The sequence below is a fragment of the Podarcis gaigeae genome (genome assembly GCF_964106915.1).
Source record: "Podarcis gaigeae genome assembly, chromosome: 9".
In the NCBI taxonomy this organism is placed as follows: Eukaryota; Metazoa; Chordata; class Lepidosauria; order Squamata; family Lacertidae; genus Podarcis; species Podarcis gaigeae.
The window spans coordinates 69,576,102-69,602,293 of record NC_139685.1 but is presented as its reverse complement, the minus strand read 5'-3'; the positions used below and the strand labels follow the sequence as shown (position 1 = coordinate 69,602,293).

The following is a 26,192-nucleotide window of genomic DNA, read 5'->3' as shown; positions in this document are numbered from 1 at the left end:
GAGAGAGAGGAGAGGAAGAGCTAAGGAGCGGCGTCTCCGGAGGGCCAGCTGGCAAGAGCAGCAGGGGGAGAGGCTGTGGTTCAATGGCAGGATGCCTGCCTGGCAAGCAGAAGGCGGCCGGTTCAATGCCCAGCAGCATCCCTGCCTGGAACTGAGGAACAGCTTGCCACTCTGTGCCAAGAATACTGAGCTAATGGCCTGACTCGGTATAAGGGAGCTTGCTGACCAGGAGGCTAGCTATGTTAGAGGAGATTCAGAGGAGATATGTTAGGTAAAGGTAAAGGGACCCCTGACCATTAGGTCCACTCGTGACTGACTCTGGGGTTGTGGCGCTCATCTCGCTCTATAGGCCGAGGGAGCCGGCGTACAGCTTCCGGGTCATGTGGCCAGCATGACTATGCCGCTTCTGGTGAACCAGAGCAGCGCACGGAAACGCCATTTACCTTCCCACTGGTGTGGTACCTATTTATCTACTTGCACTTTGTCGTGCTTTCGAACTGCTAGGTTGGAAGGAGCAGGGACCGACAACGGGAGCTCACCCCATCGTGGGGATTCAAACCACCGACCTTCTGATCGGCAAGTCCTAGGCTCTGTGGTTTAGACCACAGCGCCACCTGCGTCCCTCAGAGGAGATATGTTAGCCACCTTCAAATATCTCAAGGGATATGAGATGGAAGACGGAGCAAGCTTGCTTTCTCCTGCTCCGGAGAGCAGGTCCAGTTCTAGGTGCCACAATCTAAGGATACTGACAAGCTAGAACGTGTGCAGAGGAGGCAATCAGTCAGTCAGTTTTACTGCACATAGCCAAAGGCTGCCGCAATGTACACAGAATCATTCAACAAAAGGAAATACGCTGGATTAATACAAAAAACTTAAAACATTTATATTACCAAGACATTACCTACTCTAAACAGAGCTATAAAAGTACCTTAATATACAGGTTAAGACGTTAAACAATAAAATTTATAAGCTAAAATCATCACATGGCCACTAATATATTAAAAAATAATGTTAATTAATACAATGTATATTCGGAGTTTGGTGATAAAGATAGAATATAGCTTGATGTAGATAGGGTCAAATAAATTCATCTCCTTTATAGCTGGTGGCTACCTTGACTATATAATTTGCTCTAATTTTCCTAGTGGCAGTTGCAAAGAGTGCTACACGCCCGGTCACATACTTATCTGTGTCTGTGAGGAGATATAAATTCATGTCAGAGGGGTTCTGGCCAGGGGACCTTGTCATTATAGGTGCTAAAAATCTAAGAAGGATATTGACAAGATAGAACATGTGCAGAGGAGGGCAACCAAGATAATCAAGGGTCTGGGAACCAAGCCTCATGAGGAATGGTTGAGGGAGCTGAGTATGTTCAGCCTGGAAAAGAGGAGACTAAAAGGAGATATGATAGCCATCTTCAAATATCTAAAGGGCTGCCACATGGAAGATGGAGTAAGCCTGTTTTCTCCTGCTCTGGAGAACCAATGGCTTCAAGTTACAGTGGTGCCTCGCAAGGCGAAAATAATCCATTCCGCGAGTCTCTTCGTCTTGCGGTTTTTTCGTCTTGCGAAGCAACCCTATTAGCGGCTTAGCGCTATTAGCAGCTTAGCAAAGGGGGGGGGGGAGCGGAAAAAATCGCAAGACTCGCAAGACGTTTTCGTGTTGCGAAGCAAGCCCATAGGGAAATTCGTCTTGTGAAGCGCCTCGAAAAACGGAAAACCCTTTCGTATAGCGGGTTTTTCATCTTGCGAGGCATTCGTCTTGCGGGGCACCACTGTACAAGAAAAGAGATTCCAACTAAACACCAGGAAGAACTTTCTGACTGTAAGAGCTGATGGACAGTGGAACGGTCTCCCTTGGGAGACGGTGGACTCTCCTTCCTTGGAAGTTTTTAAGCAGAGGTTGGGTGGCCATCTGTCATGGATGCTTCAGCTGAGATCCCTGCATTACAAGGCGTTGGATTAGATTATCCTTGGGGTCCCGGCCAACTCTACAATTCTATGTTCCTAGTTAGGACAGATGTTGCCCACCGCAGGTCTAACTCTGTGATAGCTGATAATGTTTATTGGTTTTATGTTGCAGACATAAAAAAGGCCTGATTGATAAATACTTTAAATAAAACCAATAAACTTCTTCCTTTACACACAAACTGGTTGTTTTTGTTTTTATTTTTTTGCTTCAGCTTGCCCACATAGGAGACAGGGATGAGTCGGTAGAAGAAGATTGGAAGAAATTTTAAGACTATTTACAGAAATATTGTAAAATTAAGGAATGTTAGAAGGATGTTGGAATGAAGTTATGTGGTTTTAGCAGTAATGTTATAAAGGAGTATTTAAAGATGGATTGTTAATAGGTGAGAATGTAAAGTTATAATATATTAAGATAAATTATTAAAATAAAAGCAAAAATGGAAAGGATTTGCTGAAATAACTAATTGAACTAGAATACAAAAAAGGGAGGTGCGAGGAGGTCAGGGAAACAAGCAAATGAAAGTCAGGATATGGAAAGGTTGATTTGTTTTTAATTGTTTTTTGTGTTTTGTATTTTTTCCTTCTTTTTCTTTTTTTTTATTCTTGTAACTTTTTTTGAAATTTTAATAAATATCATTAAAAAAAAAAAAATAGGAGACAGGGCTGAGGGCACGGAGATCAAGGATTTGATCTTTGAGCAGAAGGAAAACTGCTGCATGAAAAGATCTCACAGGGGCCAAGTCCGGGAGATGGAAGAAGGAAAAAACAAAATGGCTTTTTCGAACAGATTGTTCCCAAGATCCCGATGGTCAAATATTTACCTTCACTGCAGCTAAAAACCTGTCCAAGAGACTGACAGCCAGGGCCAACGTTTCTGGGTAAAGGTGGAACTGGAACTTGAGTTTGACCATCCACTGAACCACTTCGTCCCGCTGGGTTGGAGTAATGCCCACATCCTGTAGAGAGCAAGGGGAGGGGAAGACAACACAAAACACCAGTGAGAACATCAAATAGCTCCCAGCACACGTACAAAGAAGGTAGAAAAAACCCCATCATATCAGAATATGAAGGCTGCCCAAGAGGCAACTCCAGACATTACAGAACTCCAGCACAGAATGGAAAAAACAGCAAACAATTAATGTGGAGATTCTCACAAGACTTTCAGATGTTGTCTATTATATCCCTGGAAGGTTAAGGGTTTGAAAATGGACAGGGCCTCAAATTGTGGAGGGCGACAGAGCTGAACTCCACATCACTTGGGTGCTGCTTTTACAAGTCAAAATACTGAGGTCTTTCAAACACCGCTGGGGGAGGGAGCGATACTCCTGCCCAATTCTCCCTCCAAAATCAAGGGACTTAAAATTGCTTTGGAAGGGAGTTCTCAATGGCACCAGCTCACCTATGGAAGCTCCCCGCTCCAGCAGAATCTGGTCTTCTCCCCACCACAGCAATGTTTAAGAGAAGGCCCAAGACCTTTTCATTTGCCCAGGCTTTGGGACCATAAGGAAAAATTATTTTCTGGGTGCAGTTTGATTGCTAGTAGGTTCTTATTGCACTTTTTATGACTTTTGTCTTAAATCTTGCATGGCCCTTTTGTTTATTCTTGTCATTAGTCACCCATGTGGTCCAAACTGGAGCAGGGGGGGCGGGAGGATGTAAAAGTTTGAAAGAAAGAAAGAAAGAAAGAAAGAAAGAAAGAAAGAAAGAAAGAAAGAAAGAAAAGGTAAGGTAAGGTAAGGAAAGGAAGGAACTAATAACAATAATAATAACAATAACAATAACAATAATAATGCACTTTCACGAAGTATTTGGTTGGAGCGTCCCCGAAATCAAAATGCCATTTATTCATTTCATTTTGAAAGATTTACAGCCCACTAAGTCGTGAAACTCTCTAAGCAGTGTCCTTTAATAAAATTATCTATAAGACACAGTTAAAAAGCTTGTTTTAAAGAAACAAGGCTATGTAAGATAATTATCAGTGAAACACGGAAAAAATCAGAAAGCCTTTTGAAACTAAGAAAGATAACGAAATTATATATCTGGGTAGGCTTGCTGACACTTGTTTTCATGTTAAGTTCATTAAAGACAAGAGATGTGCAATCTTGAGAAAATGCATTTCAGCTATGATTTACAGGTTATTTGTAAAAAAAAAAAGAAACAGTGCTCCCATGAAAACCCACAGAGGGACAGAGCAGCCAGCCAGCTTTTCCATAAATCTCATCTGACGGCAAGGCTGTGACCTCCGGCTTGCATTAATTTCGGTCCAAAAGCTTCCATTATTGCTATTTCTCTGGGGTAACCGGAGGAGCTTCCCTTCTGAGCTGGGACTGAGAAAAGAACTGGCTGCGTCAGCAGAAGAAAGGAGGGGAAAACGAGAGCATGGATCAGCTTCAGGTCTCCCAAGGAAACTGCAGTTAAGCAGCAGGTAATTTATATGGCTGGGCTTTTCTTTGAAAGAACAACCGCTATTGTCACGAAAGTAATTCCTTGGCACGGCTCTCAAGGACTCCTTGTCCCAGAGTGCGATGCCCTTTGGAGAGATTCCCAATTCCGCAGCCACCTCTGAGACAGCTCAGGTTTCCACCTCCATTACAACGGACCCCAAACCTGAAGCACCAGTTAGCTGGTTTCTAAAACACCTTCCTGAATTGCAAAAGGGGAACCTCTGTAACTGCGCGACTGCTTGCCCCTGAAATAATTATTATGCCTTAAATGTACCACTGTGATAATACCCACAACAGCCACCACTCGTAAACCCTGCTGCAAGTCACTGTGTTATGACTTGCCTTAAACCAGTCACTACCTCAACCGCCCATTTAGGATAAAGGTAAAGGGACCCCTGACCATTAGGTCCAGTCGTGACCGACTCTGGGGTTGCGGCGCTCATCTCGTTTACTGGCCGAGGAAGCCGATGCTTGTCTGCAGACAGCTTCCGGGTCATGTGGCCAGCATGACGAAGCCGCTTCTGGCGAACCAGAGCAGCGCACGGAAGCGCCATTTATGTTCCCGCCACAGTGGTACCTATTTATCTACTTGCTCTTTGATGTCCTTTCGAAACTGCTAGGTTGGCAGGAGCAGGGACCGAGCAATAGGAGCTCACCCCTTCACGGAGATTCGAACTGCCGACCTTCTGATTGACAAGTCCTAGGCTCTGTGGTTTAACCCACAGCGCCACCCGTGTCCCCCATTTAGGATAGGTGGGTATTGATTTGATTGTTTAATTTGTTAAATCTGTATACCCGCCCTTCGTACGAAGATCACAGGGCGGTTCACAATAGAGAAATGCAAAATGAAAACACCTAATATTGTATGATGAAGGCGCCAGGAGGGCCTCCCTGGGGAGAGCATTCCACAAACAGGGAGCCACCACAGAAAAGGCCCTTTCTCGTGTTGCTGCCCTCTGGACTTCACATGGAAAAAGCACACGAAAAAGGACCTCAGATGACAATTGCATAGTTGGTTCCCACAGGGAGAGGTGGGAAGTATTGTGTTCCTAAACTATTTAAGGCTTTATAGTTCAAAACCAGCACTTTGAACTGGGCCCATGCTTTGCAGTCGGCATGCAAGCCATGACAAGATCAAAGGCGTACAGCCCCCTGCTCTGTGCCTTCCTTCTGCATGGTTGTATAAATTGGGTCCAGAGGGAGAAGGAAAATAATGGGTGGGCATGACCTCCTTGACAAGAAGGAAGGGGGCCAGTACAGTGGTACCTCTGGTTGCGAACGGGATCTGTTCCGGAGCCCCGTTCGCAACCTGAAAGGAACATATGATACGATATGATACGATACGATATCTTTATTGTCACTGTCCCATACAGAACAATGAGATTGAAAAACTACATAAAACATTGAAAAACCCCTAAAAACTCTGAAACCCAGTTTTAAAATACAATATACTATAGAGACTCCTTATGCTGCGTTTAGAACCAGAATTGCATTTGCGTAGAAACTGTTTCTCAGGCGGCTAGTCCTGGCCTTTATAACCCTATACCTTCTTCCAGAAGGCAAAAGCTGAAAGAGATCATTTCCGGGGTGCGTAGTATCCTGCGCTATCTCTGCCGCTTTCTTATGGCATCTGACAGCATAAATTTGATCCAAGGTGGGAATAGTGCACCCAATTATTCTCTCTGCAGTCTTTACAACCCTGGACAGCATTGTTTTTTTCCCTGGCCGTGCAGCTCCCAAACCACACACACAGACCATAAGTTAATACACTCTACAGTGCAATGGTAAAATATAACCCGTAAAAAACATAACCCGTTTCTGTGCACGCACGAGCTGCGATTCGCCGCTCCTATGCATGCGCGTAACGACATTTCGCGCATCTGCGCATGCGCAAGTGGCGAAACCCGGAAGTAACCCTTTCCGGTACTTCCGGGTCGCAGCCTGAAAAAAAAATGTATCATGAAGCAAAAGTAACAAGATGTATGACTGTACAGAGAGACAGGCCCACTGGGCACACCATGCTCAATGCCCCAATAAAGGGGGCAAACCCATGGAGCTGATGGGAGTTGTAGTCCAAACGGGAGTTGTAGTTCTACAGGAACCAGGCTGCAGCGCTTGGGAGGGCGGCTGTCCTGCCTGAACTCTTGACTTGGAAGGAAGGACTAGGTGCTAAGAAAGGACTAAGTTCTCCTCTAGCTGAAGAACCACCCAAACGTTTCACTGGAAAGTTACGGCCAGGGCGGAGGAGCCTCTCAGGGTTTGCGACGATGTGGGGAGTGGAAAATTTGAGTCCTTTACACCATTTACACCCACACTTCCTGCAATTACACAGTGCTGCGGGGGGGAGCAGCGTTTCAAGCCTATGAATGCAAGTTGTTCCCACTGTGAACATGGTCCCATTCTGTTTGTGCCCAAAGACTTGGCCTTCTGGAATATTTGCATTCAGCTGCCTGGCATCTGTGGAAAAGTCCTGCCCCCTCAGGTGGTTTCTAAGGAACCTGCAGAGCCAGAGTGTTAGCTGGAGCAGCCAGATGTGTGTCAAATGTGCTTTACTTAACTGTCTGTGACCAAGAGATCTTGGTAGGGCGGAGAAGGGAATGCTTGAGAAGGAAGCAGCAGCCACTGTAGGGGCTGCATAGTTTTAGGGAGCAGGATTCGGCACTACAGTGGTACCTCAGGTTACATTCGCTTCAGGTTACAGAGTCCGCTAACCCAGAAATAGTGCTTCAGGTTAAGAACTTTGCTTCAGGATGAGAACAGAAATCGTGCTCCAGCAGCGCGGCGGCAGCAGGAGGCCCCATTAGCTAAAGTGGTGCTTCAGGTTAAGAACAGTTTCAGGTTAAGTACGGACTTCTGGAACGAATTAAGTACTTAACCTGAGGTACCACTGTATGCATCTAATGCACGACAATGCTAATTTAAAACACCCCGGGTTTCTCCCCCAAAGAACCCTGGGAGCTGTGGTTTGTTACGGGTACTGAGAGTTGTTAAAAGACCCCCTATTCCCCCTCACAGAACTACAGTTCCCAGGACTGTGGAAGACTACTCCAATATACGATTCACTTCTACATGCGCAAAGATTGAAAGACAAAGCATTACCCCTATGGAAGAACGGCTGGTAAAATTACTGGTCTTAGCTGAGATGGCTAAGCTGACATGTTCAATTAGATAGAAATCATGTGTTAAGGTTTGGAAATTCCTTACGGACTTTTTGCATGAAAGGGAAAAAAGGGCTTGTAATATCTGGATTTGAAGATTGAAAAAAACATTGGTTTATAGAAGACAGAATAGTTGGATCTTAAAGGAGTAGCTTATGTAGCTGCAGAGAGTCCTTTTATTTTACTGTTTCTTTAGGTTTTTCTTTCTTTTCTCTGGCTTTCTCGTCCCTTAGATTTCTCCTTTTTTGGTATTTTCTACCTTCCTTTTTTAAGATTAAGTAGCTGTTTTATCTCAGTATGTTATAAAAAAGGTGCTTTGTAATGGGTATGTATTTCTGTACATCTTTGAATTAAGCATCAATACATAAACATAATAATAAAAAGCACAATTCCCAGGGTGGTTTTAACAACCCAGAGTTGCACAAGTGGAAGTTTTCTGCCCCAGCAGAACAGCGGCGCTGGATACGACACAGAGCTCTGTGGAGTCTGGTATTGACTGCTTTCAGCCAGGGACTGGTGACCTAAACAGGGTGTGCTGCACTGTCCTTAGCTCATGAATGGAGGCGAGGAAATGAATGATTAAAGAACACAGCAGGTCACTCCTGCAAAGCAACCTCCAAGTCAGTTTACAGCCTGGTCCAAACTAAGTGCTTAGGACAGAGTGTAATGTCAACTGAATACCCCCCACAAACCATGAGATAATGTTAAGAGAATCGCATGGTTTGTGCTAGTGAACAATGGTCAGCACACCCTGTCCTTAGAAGTACTGGTTTTTGGACCAGACGCCATCCACATCAACATGTAGGCAGGTTTCACGAAGGTCAACATTTGAGATGCCAATGTTGGTTCGGCCACATGTTTGGGGAGATCTCCTGCCTGGTCAGAGGAAGAGATAAATGAGCTAATATAGGAAGGGGAAATGGTTCCCTTTCAACATGGGAAAGGTTAACTGCAGGTAAAGGTTAAAAAAAAAAAAAGAATTAAGGTGCTGGAGGAGACTCTTGAGAGTCCCATGGACTGCAAGAAGATCAAACCGATCCATTCTGAAGGAAATCAGTCCTGAGTGCTCACTGGAAGGACAGATCCTGAAGCTGAGGCTCCAATACTTTGGCCACCTCATGAGAAGAGAAGACTCCCTGGAAAAGACCCTGATGTTGGGAAAGATGCAGGGCACAAGGAGAAGGGGACGACAGAGGACGAGATGGTTGGACAGTGTTCTCGAAGCTACAAACATGAGTCTGACCAAACTGCGGGAGGCCGTGGAAGACAGGAGTGCCTGGCGTGCTCTGGTCCATGGGCTCATGAAGAGTCGGACACGACTAAATAACTAAACAACAACAACAAAGGTAAAAAGGGAAAGGACCCCGGACAGTTAAGTCTAGTCAAAGGTGACTATGGGGTTGTGGCGCTCAACTCGCTTTTCAGGCCGAGGGAGCCGGTGTTTGTTCACAGACAGCTTTCCAGGTCATGCGGCCAACAGGACTAAACCACTTCTGGCGCAACGGGACACTGTGACAGAAACCAGAGTGCACAGAAACGCCGTTTCACAGTGGTACCTCTTTATCTACTTGCCCTGGTATGGTTTTGAACTGCTAGATTGGCAGGAGCTGGGACGGAGCAACGGGAGCTCACCCCGTTGCGGGGATTCGAACAGCCAACCTTCCGATCGGCAAGCCCAAGAGACTCAGTGGCTTAGACCACAGTGCCACCCGCTGCACCCAGGAATCAGCTACACCTGAGCAGGTCTAGTGGGGAGGAAGAAGGAACCTCAAGGAAGTTGTGAGAGTTAGCATGGCAGGCTTGTCCCGACGTCTCTGCTTTAAGCTGTACCATCCACACAGATCCTCGGGGAAACGGCTGTAGTTCAGTGGTAGAGTCTTTGTTTTGCAAGCAAAAGGTTCCATATTTGATCCCTGAAACCTCCAGTTGGGGCCTGGGACGATTCCTGCCTGTGACCCAGGAGACCTCAATGCATCCTGTATCTCCTTATCTGAACTTTTCAACGTCTCGGCTAAAATAACTGATCCTTTCAAAATGGCAGGCACCATAGGAACCTGGTTCCTGGAACATGGCCCCCTAGAATATCATCGCAAACCAAAATGACACAGAGTGTTGTGTCTGACTAAGTCACACTCAAGAGCAAGCCCACTGAACACAAGTTAGTCAAGTCCATTTGTTACAAATGGGTCTACTCGGAGCAGGACTCGCAATGTCAGCAGGGAGGAGGAGGAGCACAGGTTGAAGAAGACATTGGATGTGGATCACAGGAGTATTACATGCATCAGTTGTGCACCTATTATTAACTGATGTGCTGCCCAATGGCCAAGATGGCGTCCATTTACAAGTATAAAACTAATTACGAAAAATGCACACCCACCCACACGCAGCCTAACTAAAATGCACGATAAAAAAACCCCATCCAAACATTAAAATAAACTGCCAGAATTAAAATGTGCAATTAAACAAGCCCTATCCTGTCTCTCTTGCTCACACACACCCAAAACAAATGCAGATAATGGTTAAATTTTGTTTTTTGGAGATGGATGCTTTGGGTCCATAGGAGCATTTTTAAAAAACAAGCCTAATCATACATATATACTCTTAGAGAACATCCTACATAATTACAGTAAGGCAAAAGAAGTTTAAGGTTGGATACTGTCCCGAAACTTGTTATTCCAGAACATCACAAACAGAATTTGTTTCTCTGGAAGTTTGTTCGCCTGCTTTTCATTATATGTTTCTTTAATAGCACCTGTTTTTATCTTTCTTTTATAGCACATTAATTTAGACAGTTGTGATATTCCAAATTATATTAAAGCATTCAGAGACTGTAGGACTGCTACCCCACCCATTAGCAAGTACCGTACTTTTCCGTCTATAAGATGCCACCATGTATAAGACGCCTCCCTATTTTGGAGGGGCTCAAATTTAAGAAAATGGGGAGAGATGGCACAGAGTTGTTGAGCTTTTTTGGGGGGGATGTCCACTGCTATTAAGAAAATTTTTTGGGGGGGGTGCACTGAACCGAATATCACTCACCCAACTGGCAAATGCTAACAATCGCAAGCGACACAAGCCTAATTGCAGCAGCCAATCAAAAGCTGATGCACACACCACCCACCCACCCAATTGCTAGATCCTGCTTGCGGGTGCAACCAATTGCCCGTCCCCTCTGCACCACCCATATATAAGACGACTCCCCCCCCATTTTTTCTTTATTTTGTAGTAAAAAAAAACACCCAGGTATAATGCATGGAAAAGTACGGTATACAGATCCTGGCAGAAAAGCAAGTGCACACCTATAATTGAATTCCATAAGTAAAACTCAATGCTGGCTCCCATCATCATGGGCATGTTGGAAAATGCCCTGATGGTGCCCCTGCAGCCCCCAAACTCTGAGCGTCCTCCGATATGCGCAGCTCTGGAAAAGGTATTTCCCTTCTTCTCCAGTGCGCTTCAGCGACAGATATCAAATGATATATGCACACTAATCTTCTAGCATAACACCGTAAGAAGAGTGAAACATCATAGAGCTAAACTACGTATTTATTTACACACTATGTACGGACAAAGGAATCATGGCGTTCTCTCTCTCCAGCTCCGAGAGAACACAGGACAGAGTAAAAGCCAAAGTACAGTCCAAAAGAGATAAGGCTGCCTTCCGTTCCCACGCTCTTCCCAGACAGGCATGTGAATTACACCCATCACATCTGCTGCACCGGAGGCATGAAATGCTAACAGAGCATCCAGCCATTTCCCTGATTAGGTTTCTAACGCTGAACCACACAGGTCACTTGGTCAATACAGGAACGTAGGCCAGCTGCCTTAATCCAACCCACACCATTTGGTCATTTTAGCTTAGCATTCTCGACACTGTCCAGGGTTTCAAACAGGGGATATTCCCATCCCAACTTGGGAGATGCTGGAGGTTGAAGCTGAGACTCCAGGCAGGCAGAATAGATGCTCTACCACTGATCTATGGCCCAAGCTACAGCCTTCCCCACTACGGTGAAATCTATTGTACAGTGGTACCTCGGGTTAAGTACTTAATTCGTTCCGGAGGTTCATTCTTAACCTGAAACTGTTCTTAACCTGAAGCACCACTTTAGCTAATGGGGCCTCCCGCGGCCGCTGCACCGCCAGAGCACGATTTCTGTTCTTATCCTAAAGCAAAGTTCTTAACCTAAAGCACTATTTCTGGGTTTCTGTAACCTGAAGCATATGTAACCTGAAGCATATGTAACCCGGGGTACCACTGTATTTCTATTTAAATTATAGCAATTATTTATAAATATGCACACGAGCGCACACACACACTATCCCCCTTTTCTTGGAGGGGATTATTATGCATTTCCTGTTCTTTGGCAACATGAACGCACCCACCACACCAGCCAGAGGAACAGCAGAATTTCACCCTGCATAAGATTACATAACTATAACCAGGTTTGTGCAGTCTGGGCTGCGGGGAGGTTAAAAGGCTTTCAAGGTGCTTAAAGGATGAGCTTGAGCATATAGCAAAGGTGGCACGGATCCAGAAACAGGACTTTGCAAAACCGTTTTTGCATTTCCAAGTGCCCCCATCTGGCTCTCGGCAAAAGCCGGGTTTGCACTAAACCAGATGGCTCAGCAGCTGCAAAAAATAAAAAAATAAAAATGTTTTCAGGATTGCCCCGGGGTGAAAAGCCCCCAATCGTACTCACTGTGCACCTCCTCCACCCAAATCACCCAGTCAGCTGACACTCTTGCAGCCCGACTCTGAACCAGCTGCAGATTCTGAAACCTTTTCAAAGGCAGTATTCTAGACAGGAGGCTTCCAAACCATAGGTGCTTCCACACATGCCCAAAGTACGCACACCTAAGACCAAGAGAGGGAGATGTTCTGACCAGAAGTTCCGCAGCCTGGGTACCCCACTTCCTGTACTAACCCCCCTCTGTGTTAATTGCTACCCCGTTTTTTAAAAAAATGAACAGTTGGAACCCGACACAAGTCCTCCTTCATCTCAGGGATTGTCGTTTTAACAGCTGCCTCAGAGACCCTTGGCCCTTCCTGCCACCCAGGCTCCTTAGATCCGCACCAGCGGGGCCCGGAAATCCAGGATAACCCATGGTATGTCTGTTATGCTGGTGGCAATCCCTGCACGCTGTCCGGATGCCAGCACACAGGAAACCTGCCTGGGCCTTGAGCCAAGGCGAGAGCTTCTTCAAGAACAGCTATGCCAAAGGGGAAAAGGCGGCTGGTTGGCTAACTAGCTCCCAATCACCCATATTCATTCTCCAGTACAGTCATACCTCGGGTTACAGACCCTTCCAGTTGCGTTTTTTCAGGTTACAGACCCGCCGAAACCCGGAAGTAGCGGAACAGGTTACTTCCAGGTTTCGGGGGTCGCGCATGCTCAGAAGCGCTAAATCACGCTTTGTGCATGTGCAGAAGTGCCGAATCTCAACCTGCGCGTGCACAGATGCGGCGCTGCGGGTTGCAAACGTGCATCGGATCACATTCACAACTCGAGCGTCCACTGTGTCTAATGCAGGCTTGCAAATAAAAACAATACAGTGGTGCCTCGGGTTAAGTACTTAATTTGTTCTGGAGGTCCGTTCTTAACCTGAAACTGTTCTTAACCTGAAGCACCACTTTAGCTAATGGGGCCTCCTGCTGCCGCCATGCCACTGGAGCACGATTTCTATTCTCATCCTGAAGCAAAGTTCTTAACCCGAGGTACTATTTCTGGGTTAGCGCGAGTCTGTAACCTGAAGCGTATGTAACCCGAGGTACCACTGTACAACACACGCACACCTGGTCACCAATGGCAAGTCAAGATCTCCTCCAGGCAACCAGTTAGAATTCTCTTTCTATCTTTCTCGTTTAGGTCTTGGGATTTTCCACACATACCGAATACAGTAGTAGCTTCGGTTACGTAACCCTCAGGTTACGTAAACTTCAGGACATGAAAGCGGTAAACCCGGAAGTATTTGACTGGGTTTCACTGCACGCGCACGCACAGAAGCGGTCTTCAGGTTGCGGAAACCCGGGGATCCAACCGGACCTCCAGAACGGATCTTGTCCGCAATCAGAGGTACCACTGTATAAGTATGTTCTGGGGAAGCGATTTGCTTGCACTTGTGGTGAACGAGTTTCATTCAGGTGGTCCTGAACAGAGTGTCTGTGGATTTGTGTTTGAAGATGGGCGGTAGCCCATCCATCGCATTAAATATTTTGTACTGATTTTCGCTTGTCTTTTGATCGCTTGCTTAACTTACACTGCATTTCGTAGTTATTACAAACTGATTTCTGTGGAAATGGAATTCAAACCTGAACACAACTGTTGCTGGCATCCGTCTGAAGTGGTGTGCCCAGTTCTGGACGCCACAATTTCAGAAAGATATTGACAAGCAGGAACGTGTGCAGAGGAAAGCAACCAAGATGATCAAAGGTCTGGGGAACCAAGCTTTATGAGGAATGGTTGAGCCTGGAAAAGGGGAGACTGAGAGGAGATAGGATAACCATCTTTAAATATCTACAGGGCTGTCACATGGAAGATGGAGCAAGCTGGTTTCTCCTCCTCTAGAGGACAGGTCCAGTTCTAGGCGCCACAATCTAAGAAGGATATTGACAAGCTAGAACGTGTGCAGAGCAGGGCGACCATGTTGAGCAAGGGTCTGGAAACCAAGCCTTATGAGGAACAGTTGAAGGAGCTAAGTATGTTTAGCCTGGAAAAGAGGAGATCATAGAATCATAGAGTTGGAAGAGACCACAAGGGCCATCGAGTCCAACCCCCTGCCAAGCAGGAAACACCATCAGAGCACTCCTGACATATGGTTGTCAAGCCTCTGCTTAAAGACCTCCAAAGAAGGAGACTCCACCACACTCCTTGGCAGCAAATTCCACTGTCGAACAGCTCTTACTGTCAGGAAGTTCTTCCTAATGTTTAGGTGGAATCTTCTTTCTTGTAGTTTGGATCCATTGCTCCGTGTCCGCTTCTCTGGAGCAGCAGAAAACAACCTTTCTCCCTCCTCTATGTGACATCCTTTTATATATTTGAAAATGGCTATCCTATCACCCCTTAACCTCCTCTTCTCCAGGCTAAACATGCCCAGCTCCCTTAGCCGTTCCTCATAAGGCATCGTTTCCAGGCCTCTGATATGATAGTCATCTTCAAATATCTCAAGGGCTGTTACATGGAAGATGGAGCAAGCTTGTTTTCTCCTGCTCTGGAGGGTAGGACCAGAGCCTATGGCTTCAAGTCACAAAAAAGGAGATTCTGACTCAACATCAGGAAGAACTTTTTGACAGTGGAACAGTCTCCCTTGGGAGATGGTGGACTCTCCTTCCTTGGAAGTTTTTAAGCAAGGGTTGGATGGCCATCTGTCGTGGATGCTTTAGCTGAGATTCCTTTCCAGTTCTACAATTCTATGATTCTATGACCAAATGGTCAATTGGCCTGATCCACCGCGCTAATCTTATATTCTTATGTGTATAGGATTGCCACCTGAGACAATTACCTTCAAGCTGGTACCACTGAAAACATGCAAAGGTTTAAGCTATTTGCATGCTACTTTTAAGCGCACAGGCCAGAAGCCAGCTTTTTTATTGCAGAATTTTGAAGTCACCTTGGGCAGAGAATTTTACTTTTACAGCAGGCACAGCCTTGCAAATGCCCTGTCAATGATCGGGACATCTGCAGCAGTGAGCACATTGTTAACAGGACACAAGTTTCCTAGTGCAATGAACTGAGAGAGTGTTAATAAATACGGTATCTTCAGATTAGTTAGTTAGGAGACTGTTGACCTTTGACTGGGAAATAAAAAAATCTGTATCTAGCACTAAGCTGAAGTACCTTGTTTCAACAGAAAGGTCCAGAGTCCCTTGTGATATATTCTTCATGTGTGCCAATTCCAAAGCGAATGATTTTATATCACTGCAATAAACCCAGGATTGACAAACACTCAAATATATTTCTCTGTGGTGACATATTTGGTATTTTTTTCGCCTCAGGCCCCCACTGTTTTGCCCCCCCCAGCCCCCCATGAAATGAACTCAGGAATCCTAACCACTTTAAAACGTGTCCTTTAAAAAAAAAAAAACAAGAAAACCCCTTACATTACGTATTTGGCTCAAAGCAATTTATCAGAATTTCAGCTTCTAAAAGCCCAGTCTGAATCAATGCCAAACAACTTAACGTTAACGCAGAAAAGAACCTGATAATCCAGTGGAAACACGGTGTTAAAAATAAATGCAAGTTGCTTCCAAGCGCAGATGCTGACCTAGTGAGTAGGAGGAAGCAGACTTACTTAAGTGGAAACTTTCAGGTTGGTGTCCCGTTAAAATGCTTATATAGAGATTTATCTGTCTCTCCCCCCCCCCCTCTCTTTTAAACGGAGCTACAATCAACAGACACCTATCAGGCACACAGTTCAAATCCTTGCACCTCCATGTAGTTGGCGCTCTAAGAAAGTCCTCTGCATTAGATCTTAGAGAGCTATCGCTGGCGGTGTAGACTGAACATTGCCGCTCCCTTAACACAACTCAGCCCCATCTGCTATAAACAGTTAAAGCAGTATTAAAGGAAAAGGTAAAGGGACCCCCGACCATTAGGTCCAGTCGTGGCCAACTCTGGGGTTGCGGCGCTCATCTCGCTTTATCTCGTGACGGAGTTAGTTCCCATTGCTCGGTCCCTGCTCCTGCCAACCTAGCAGTTCAAAAGCACGTCAAAGTGCAAGTAGATAAATAGGTACCACTCCGGTGGGAAGGTAAAAACGGCATTTCTGTGTGCTGCTCTGGTTCGCCAGAAGCGGCTTAGTCATGCTGGCAACATGACCCGGAAGCTGTATGCCGGCTCCCTTGGCCAATAAAGCCAGATGAGCACCGCAACCCGAGAGTCGTCCGAGACTAGACCTAATGGTCAGGGGTCCCTTTACCTTTGTCACACCCACATGAGTTTGGGTTTTTTTATGCCTGACAGCTAGCCAACAGCAATCCCAAACTAATTGACCTGAACGCAAATATGAAACCACAAAGGATTCCGTTCTGCAAAAGGTGGGAACGAACAAGCTTGGCCCTGTGGCTTGACAATGACCGGCTCAACATAATTTTTGAAAGGGACAATCTGTCCCGGCAACAATTTAAAGTGCGTGACATGGAACCCATGCCTGCAAAATGCCTATAGCTTGGGATGCAAGAGCATAATAATTAAACCTATGTACTGCCGCTGGAACACAGATGAAAGCATCCCTCGGTTGCCGTGGATACCATGTGGGTGAATGGAAACACGCTCCTCCCATTGCAAATCTCTGACAGCTTATACAATGCAGTGGTTATGGGACTGAGCTATGCAAGGCCACAGCCACACCACAGATTTAATATAGTGAATAATATATCATGGCATCTTAAAAAGCAGAAACATCACCTTGCCAACAAAGGTACGTATAGTTAAAGCCATGGTTTTCCCAGTAGTGATGTATGGAAGTGAGAGCTGGACCATAAAGAAGGCTGATCACCGAAGAATTGATGCTTTTGAATTATGGTGCTGGAGGAGACTCTTGAGAGTCCCATGGACTGCAAGAAGATCAAACCTATGCATTCTGAAGGAAATCAGCCCTGAGTGCTCACTGGAAGGACAGATCCTGAAGCTGAGACTCCAATACTTTGGCCACCTGATGAGAAGAGAAGACTCCCTGGAAAAGACCCTGATGTTGGGAAAGATGGAGGGCACGAGGAGAAGGGGACGACAGAGGACAAGATGGTTGGACAGTGTTCTCAAAGCTACCAGCATGAGTTTGACCAAACTGCAGGAGGCAGTGGAAGACAGGAGTGCCTGGCGTGCTCTGGTCCAGGGGGTCACGAAGAGTCGAACACGACTAAACAACAACAATCTATCATGATGCCCTTCTCCACAAGGCCTAAAGCAATGAACAGATCCAGTTGTTGCCAACAACACCTTATCGTGCCTCATCCTAAGTCTTCCTCCAGATGCTCTCATCAAATTTTGGCCCCTCCTGCACTATGCATTTAAAAATACATTGAACCGTCATGACTTTCCGCAGAAAAAAAAATCCTGGGAACTGTGGTTTGCTGGGGGTGCTGAGACCCCAGATCTCCTCACAGAGAACTGGGCATGTTTAGCCTGGAGAAGAGGAGGTTAAGGGGTGATATGATAACCATTTTCAAATATATAAAAGGATGTCACATAGAGGAGGGAGAAAGGTTGTTTTCTGCTGCTCCAGAGAAGCGGACACGGAGCAATGGATCCAAACTACAAGAAAGAAGATTCCACCTAAACATTAGGAAGAACTTCCTGACAGTAAGAGCTGTTCGACAGTGGAATTTGCTGCCAAGGAGTGTGGTGGAGTCTCCTTCTTTGGAGGTCTTTAAGCAGAGGCTTGACAACCATATGTCAGGAGTGCTCTGATGGTGTTTCCTGCTTGGCAGGGGGTTGGACTCGATGGCCCTTGTGGTCTCTTCCAACTCTATGATTCTATGAACTGCAGCTCAGGGAAGGAGAGGGGAAGAACAGAGGTATCCTAAGAACTCCCAAGCAGCCTGAACAAACTACAGTTTCCAGCATTCTTGGGGTGAAACCATGACTGTTTGGAGCAGTAGACGAGTATTTTAAATGTATGTTGCAGGTGTCTCCTGAGCCTTTGGGCAAATCTTACTAAGTCAACAGAGCCTTTGGCAAGCCATGTTCTCCGAAGACGTTTTCATGGACTCTCGTATCGGGGGGAAAAGTGGATTCATTGTGGTAGGGTCACCTTAATCCACTTTAATTGCGCAAATCTAAATTCCTGCTGTTCTGCAAAATACCAGGAGCCTTTAGGCAGCTACAGTAATCGAGCGTAAGGCATTTTCCAAAACTGTTGCCCAGCAGCGGTCAACTCCTTAAGTGTGAATTTTAGTAATCCAATAAATATGGGAGTCAACATCAATTAGGCTGTTCCACATGTGTGCTCCTTGCAGGAATGTTTTAACAACTGTAGCCGTACAGCACAGCCTGTTCTTTAAAGCGCTGTGCATCCGCTCCCCAAACAAAGCATTACTCATGAGGATGAATTAAACGTCACGGTCCCACCTCAATATAAATAAATGGACCTCTTGATTGAATGGGTGGAGCTACTTGAAAAGAAGCTATGTTAAAGGCCATTCCCCCCCCCCCCCAGTCTCTTGAAAATGTGGGGTGGCTCCTGAAAATTCCTGATATTAGGGTTTCTCAAAGTAGCTAATATTGACCCTCTCCCCCCTTATATGGGGTGAATAAAGACTAGGATCAAAAAGGGCTTGGGGTGGGGGAAATGTTTCCTATGTATAGTGTGAAGAAGAAGAAGAAGAAGAAGAAGAAGAAGAAGAAGAAGAAGAAGAAGAAGAAGAATTATTTATACCCCACCCATCTGGCTGGGATTCCCCAGCCACTCTGGGCAAAATACAGTCGTACCTTGGTTGACGAACACCTTAGCATTCAAACGTTTTGGCTCCCAAATGCCGCAAACCTGGAAGTGAATGTTCCGGTTTGTGACATTCTTTTGGAAGCCAAACGTCTGGCGGGTCTTCCACGGCTTCCGATTGGCTGCAGGAAGCCTTGGAAGTCAAACATTTTGGAAGTTGAATGGACTTCTGTTCAGCTTCCAAGGTACAACTGTATTAAAAATACAATAAAACATCAAACATTAAAAACTTCCCTAAAAGTCAGATAGTTGTTTATTTCCTTGACATCTGGTGGGAGGGTGTTCCACAGGGCGGGGGCCACTACCGAGAAGGCCCTCTGCCTGGTTCCCTGTAACCTCACTTCTCGCAGTGAAGGAACCACCAGAAGGCCTTTGGAGCTGGACCTCAGTGTCCAGGCTGAAAGATGGGGGTGGAGACACTCCTTCAGGTGTAGTGTGAACAAATTAATAAGGAACTATGAGCTTCAGAAAAACAGAATGCACCTCCCCTCCCAGCAAGGAACCTCTGCATTTAATAAGATGACTCCACAGTACAACGATAGTCCATATTTTTTACATTTCAGGATTTCTAAGTAATGGTGATCGATGATTAAGAAGTGTTGCTTATATAATAATAATAGTAATAATAATAGTAATAATAATAATTATTATTATTATTATTATTATTTGTACCCCGCCCATCTGGCTGGGTCTCCCCAGCCACTCTGGGCGGCTTCCAACAAAGATGAAAGATACACTAAAATGTCACATATTAAAAACTTCCCTGAACAGGGCTGCCTTCAGATGTCTTCTGAATGTCAGGTAGATGTTTATCGCTTTGACATCTGATGGGAGGGCGTTCCACAGGGTGGGCACCACTACCAAGAAGGCCCTCTGCCTGGTTCCCTGTAACTTGGCCTCTCGCAGTGAGGGAACCGCCAGAAGGCCCTCGGAGCTGGACCTCAGTGTCCGGGCAGAACAATGGGGGAGGAGACGCTCCTTCATATATACTGGACCGAGGCCGTTTAGGGCTTTAAAGGTCAGCACCAACACTTTGAATTGTGCTCGGAAATGTACTGGTATTTCTTAACTTTAGGTATTTCTTAACTTTATTTCACTTCCAATGCCTGTGAGTTTGCACTGGGGTTGAGGACAACTTTGCAAGTTCATGAAGGGGGTCAGTGAACTCACATTGGTTTGGAAAACCCTGCGCTAAACCGACAAATTAACCCACCCAACTTTACCTGACTGGGCTGAATTCTGCGCAGGTGCACTTTCCATATCTGAGCTTCCCTAGAGATTGCCGTCTCCAGAAGGAGACTCAACCTCTGGCTCTCCAGGGGTCCTGAAAACTTCATGGTACCCCGAGGGACTGCCGGCCACCCAACTGGATACAGCTACCTGCAAAGGAAAAAGAACATAGCAGAAAGTTACTGGTGGGCCAAAATCGTTGATCTGGTCTACTGGTAGATTTCTGGATGACTTGCAGCAAGTCAGCAAAGGTTTCTGACTCCCAACAGTTTTAACAATATTTGAACTATTGAGAGCTGCATCTGCAAATAGTTTACTTGTGCATTTTATACCTCCTTTTATTCTACAAAGCGGCATACAGGCAAATACAGAAGCAAAAGGCAAGTCAGAATATCAATCAAATCTATCGCAAAACACAACAGGTGAGCCAGGCAACGTAAAGCCATCAACACCGATTTTTGGAACTAAAAGCAGAAGGTCTGGTTGTATCAGCACATCTTGAACAGCCAACGAAAGGGAGAAGGCACATCTTTGGGTAAGCTGTCTGCAAAACCTTGAATTCTTTTAAGAGATGCAATGGGCACGTGGTTTGGGCACCCCAATAAGTAGCCAAACTTATTACAAAAGCTCTGGTTTCTGGCTCACATGCAATGCATTGCAGTAACCCAAATTTCTGCATGCAATTCAGGTGCTCTATCACTGAGCTATCTATGGCTCTTCTCAAGGTTTCGGTGGAGTTTTTGTTTTGTTTTTTTAAAAAGTGTTTTTTTTTTTAAATGATGCATCGTTTACTGTACATTTCATTCATTGTTACCTGCATGTCAGCTGAGTTGCTTTTAAGTAGAAAAACAGCTAGCAAACATAGTAAAGTGGGGGGGGGGGAATCCAGAGGATGTGACCATTCAGTAAATTCAAAAGAATACCTGGGCAGTGCTGGATCTTCCATTGAAATGAATGGGGAAGCCCAGGCCGGCAAGCCTCTGGGTCTTGCAAGCTCTAAATTGCTGCACACGGGTCCAAAGGAAGGCCAAGCCTTGTTTTCGCCTCTGCTTTTCTGCATTTGTCAGTGGGAAGTCCCAACATAAAATGTGTAAGTCAGCCAACTGAAATTATGACACCTAAGTACACAATCTGCCGTGCCCAGATTTGGATTCTGCCTTGTACCTGCAGACTGGTCAGCAACAAGTGCTACGCTATACTGGTTTGGCACTGAGACTTTTTCTGTGCATTTAAGAGCCCGGGCACACCTCCCTGAAAATGCCACCCCCCTTTTCAATCTGAAATTGCTAAGAGCAGCCAGCTGGAACGCAGCCTCGAATGTCAGCATGTGGAATATTCTATGAGATGAGAGAGTTGAGCTTCAGGTCTGGCCAAAAAAGCAGGATTCTAGAAGGACAGCAAAACCGTTCAAAGGAGGAAGCTTGTTTTTCCAGCGTTTTGAGACCGGCTTGCTCCAGCTGAATGGAATTTCTGCTCTTAAATCCCTACATGCAAAGAGGGACTTTGCCCCCGACTTAGAAAGAGGCCCAGCTCAGTCCCCGTGCCAAAAAATCAGCGCAACCTTCCAAATCGACAACTGGCAAATCAAGTTTTGAAGGTGTGTGTCTGCTTTCAGGTGTAGTTTCATTGGTAGTTTCTACGTTCTCTCCACACTTTCTGCACCTGCTCCTGTCTCCTCCACTACGTGCCGGCGTCTGATGAGGAAACGGCGGCCGTGAACTGTAGTTTGCAACAAACCATATGTAGCGCAAACCATGGTTTGCACACCCACTTCAAGCCACAGTTTCCGATTCCACTTTGTGAGCCCTGGAGTTTCTCAACATTGCACCAGCCTTACTCTACACTTATTCCATCTGAAATAGGACTTTTACATCCATCACCCCTGGACATTCCTTTATAAGTAACAGAAGGGGGTGGGAGACATTGATATAAGATTCCTGTTTTCCACATATCACCACCATTCCCCGAACTAAGTGAACTTTGGACAGATATACTTTCTGGCTTAAAAACACCTTAGCAGAGTGTTTCAACAAGTCTGTGTCCTTAGGTTTTCCAACAGGGCTGGAGAACTTAAATATCACAGAATTGTAGAGTTGGAAGGGACACCAAGGGTCATCTACCCCTGGAAGGCAGGAATCCTGTCCATTGTCATCCCATGGTTGGGTTCGAACCACCGGCCTTCTGGTTAACAGCCAGACGCAGTGACCCTTGTGCCCTGTGGCCCTTTTCCGGGGATGATGGGAACTGCAGTCCAGCCACAGAGAGGGCACTGGCTCCCGATCGCTAATTTAAGTTATATAAAACCAACTGTTTGGGTCTGTTCAGCAAGTCAGCTTAAAACTGGCCCCCAGATTTCATGTGGTGGCGCTCACCTGACCTCCCAGCAGCCAAGTCACTGCTGCTTGCTGGGACGCAGAGGGTTGGGGGGGGGGGCTGGGCGCAGAGCAAACACGCCGGCAGGAATGCTGGAATGGCTCTGCCGGTGTGTGTGCACTGCACTGACCTCCCCTTCTCTATATGCAACAGCAACTCAGCTGTCATGGAATCATGGAACTGTAGAGTTGGAAGCAGGGTGGATTTGATTTAAATCAAATCGATTCAAATCATGATTTAAATCACTAGTTAGTAAGACTTGATATTATTATTATTATTATTATTATTATTATTATTATTATTATTATTATTTACAGAAAGACTCGTTCTTGCTGGTATAATCTTAATATTTACAACCAGGGGAAGGTTTCATTTTTGGAATAATAAATGTTCAGAGTAGCTTTTACAGTTAAATCAAAAATTACTGATTTGGTTACACTATTAGAAATACATAGACAGGTAATTATGAAATGATTGTGAGGTTTAAAAAGTTAACTGTTTATATTTGGACAACTTTTCTGCTGTACTTTATTGGAAGGAGAAAAATAATCATGGCCTTAATAACAATTTAAACAATTTATTTAACTAAAACAATAACGTTATAGAATATGTATTCATGTTTGTTAACTGATGTGGTTACTTAGACTGAGTTTTAGCTCACATGAAAAACACAAAACACATCCTTATTTCCTGATGAATAGCCTATGGACTATAATGTAACTTAAATAGAAAAGTAGCTTCAGAAAGGTTTTTCCTACAAAAGCATTTTATTTTAAAAATCCAATTTGAAATTGAAAAAATCTTATTATTTTATTTTTATCCACCCTGCTTGGAAGGGACCCCAGGGGTCATCTAGTCCAACCCCGTGCAATGCAGGAATCTCAACTAAAGCATCCATGATAAGAGGGCCATCCAGGTCAGATGCGTGCCCCTCCCCATACCCCCATCCATGCCCCCCAGCAGTTGTTCACCACATGCACTGCCTGCCTCCCTTCCCCCACTGCAATAAATATACTCTGGTTAAAAGGAACCCGAGGCTGCAGGCCGAGGTCCGTGGGAAAGCACGTTCAGCTTGGAAAAGCTTCTGCCAGGTTGCGAAATCGGACGCCTAGGAAGTTGGCCAGCTCTTTGGTCAAGCTGCTGACAAAGCTTGCAATTGTGAGATTCACAAATAGCCAGGGTGCACCTGTAGGATCGAAACGGCGTTCTCTCTGCCTGCTTTCAGGCAAGCACAAAATGATGAAAGTCGGCACTGGAAACAAACTAATAATAATAGTACAGTGGTACCTCGGGTTACAGCCACTTCAGGCTACAGACTCCGCTAACCCAAAAATAGTACCTCGGGTTAAGAACTTTGCTTCAGGATGAGAACAGAAATTGTGCGGCGGCAGCAGCGGGAGGCCCCATTAGCTAAAGTGGTGCTTCAGATTAAGAACAGTTTCAGGTTAAGAACGGACCTCCGGAACGAATTAAGTTCTTAACCCGAGATACCACTGTAATAATAATTTATTATTTCTACTCCGCCAGCCACTCTGGGTGGCTTCCAACTAAAGATTAAAAATATATTAAAACATCAGTCATTAAAAGCTTCCCTAAACACGGCTGCCTTCAGGTGTCTTCTAAATGTCAAATGGTTGTTTATTTCTTTGACATCTGTTGGGAGGGCGTTCCACAGGGCGGGCGCCACCACCGAGAAGGCCCTCTTCCTGGTTCCCTGTAACCTCACTTCTCGCAATGAGGGAACCGCCAGAAGGCTCTCGGTGCTGGATCTCAGTGTCTGGGCTGAACAATGGGGGTGGAGACGCTCCTTCAGGTATACTGGACACTTTGAATTGGGCTCGACAATTCTAGCACAACAACATTGCAAGACAAAATTTTCCATCTCCACAAAGTTCGTTGAGAGAAATCTTTATACACCAAATTAATCTTGTAGAGACAAGAGTTTTTAAAATGGCCATAGGTCAGGGTGTGGAGGGTGTGGTCTTCCAGATGTTGCTGACCACTTGCAAGGGCGGCTGGGGTTGATGGCAGTTCTGTTTTAGCAACATCTGGAGGACAAAGGCCATCCCTGCCCTAAGCGACTGCAGCAAGGGACTTTTAAAATAGGCATCTGCAGAAGATCTTAACAGTCCAGCAACTTCATAAACCAAAAACCCTGAGAACTGATTTGAACAAAGGCCAACTTGCATATAATTGAACACGTGCCTTAAAGCTCTGAGGACCAATTTCTGGGGATCACAAATAGAAGAGAGTGCTAAATCTTTCTTGTGGGCTACCCAGTGTCATCTGGTTGGTCCCCTGAGAAAGGGATGTGGGACTAGATTATTACACTTTTAAAAAACTGCATTTACTTGATTGCGAGAAAACCTCTAAGCCATGGGGGCCGGATCCGGCCCAATTGCTTTCTAAATCCGGCCGACAGACAGTCTGGGAATCAGCGTGTTTTTACCTGAGTAGGATGTGTCCTTTTATTTAAAATGCATCTCTGGATTATTTGTGGGGCATAGGAATTCGTTCATATTTTTTCCCTCAAAATATAGTCCGGCCCCCCACAAGGTCTGAGGGACAGTGGACCGGCCCCCTGCTGAAAACGTTTGCCGACCCCTGCGTCTAAGCAAAGCATTTAAACTATTGATTAAAAAAATATATGACCGAATGATCCAAGAAATAATACAAATCTACCGTAGCTAAAAAGAAATAAAACAAACCCAACTTCTCTCAACATTTTAAGAGGAGGGAAGGAGCCTACCTGGTGTGGATAACACAGGCAGTTCCAAAATATGGTGCCACCACACTCAAAGAAGGAACAAGTTTGTCTTCTCCTGCTCTGGAAGGTGGGACTTGAATTGAATTGAAAGATTTCGACCAAACATCAGCAGGAACTTTCGGACAGTGAGAGATGTTTGACCGAGGAACGGTCTCCCTCTGGAGGTTGTGGACTCCTTCCTTGGAGGCTTTAAAGCAGAAGTTGGATAGTCCTGGATGCTTTAGCTGAGATTCCTGCATCGCGAGGGGATTGCACTAGGATGACCCATTTTTGCAAGGCAGAATTGCACTGTAGGCTTTTTTGCAAACAAGATCTTGTACATCTGCAAGCTGGCCGTGGGCCGGCTGGGGCTGCCCTAACCCCACCCCATTCCACATGTTCCAAACAGACATATGCGGAGATGGACTGGTTTCTAAGCAGGGAGTCTACTATCCAGCTGTGTTCACACTGAAACTTCCTCTTAGCATATTGAGCTTTTTTGGGGAGGGGGGAGGGGGTCAGTTTGCTGCCCCCAAAGCTGCTTTTCTAAGCAGCTAACCCAATACACTGCAATTTGGGGAGCCTGGTTGCCCGAACTTGAAGCATGGGAAGTCCTATTAAAAATTTATAATTTGGCAGAATATTCGGATTATTTGATAAAGGTCCGTATAGGAAGAGCTATGGTTTTCCCAGTAGTGATGTATGGAAGTGAGAGCTGGACCATAAAGAAGGCTGATCGCCGAAGAATGGATGCTTTTGAATTGTGGTGCTAGAGGAGACTCTTGAGAGTCCCATGGACTGCAAGAAGATCAAACCTCTCCATTCTGAAGGAAAT

At 45.5% G+C, this 26,192-nt stretch overlaps 1 protein-coding gene and 1 long non-coding RNA gene across 4 annotated transcripts in view; one reads left to right on the top strand and one right to left on the bottom strand.

Moving 5' to 3' along the window:
* Positions 1-26,192, bottom strand: part of CCNI (cyclin I) — a 57,315-nt gene that overhangs the window by 6,659 nt on the left and 24,464 nt on the right. For 2 of the 3 annotated variants that reach the window (XM_083756743.1, XM_083756744.1), the window contains exons 2-3: positions 20,232-20,388; positions 2,792-2,926 (exon numbers count right to left, since the gene is read on the bottom strand). In XM_083756743.1, the coding sequence (XP_083612869.1) occupies positions 2,792-2,926; positions 20,232-20,345 (249 nt within the window). In that variant the 5' untranslated portion in view covers positions 20,346-20,388. The remainder of the gene's footprint in view (positions 1-2,791; positions 2,927-20,231; positions 20,389-26,192) is intronic. The other variant, XM_083756745.1, reaches the window with a different exon arrangement.
* LOC310852935 lies at positions 3-14,262 on the top strand. The gene is made up of 3 exons (XR_014568458.1): positions 3-271; positions 642-726; positions 14,158-14,262. It is a non-coding gene; the product is annotated as an uncharacterized lncRNA (long non-coding RNA).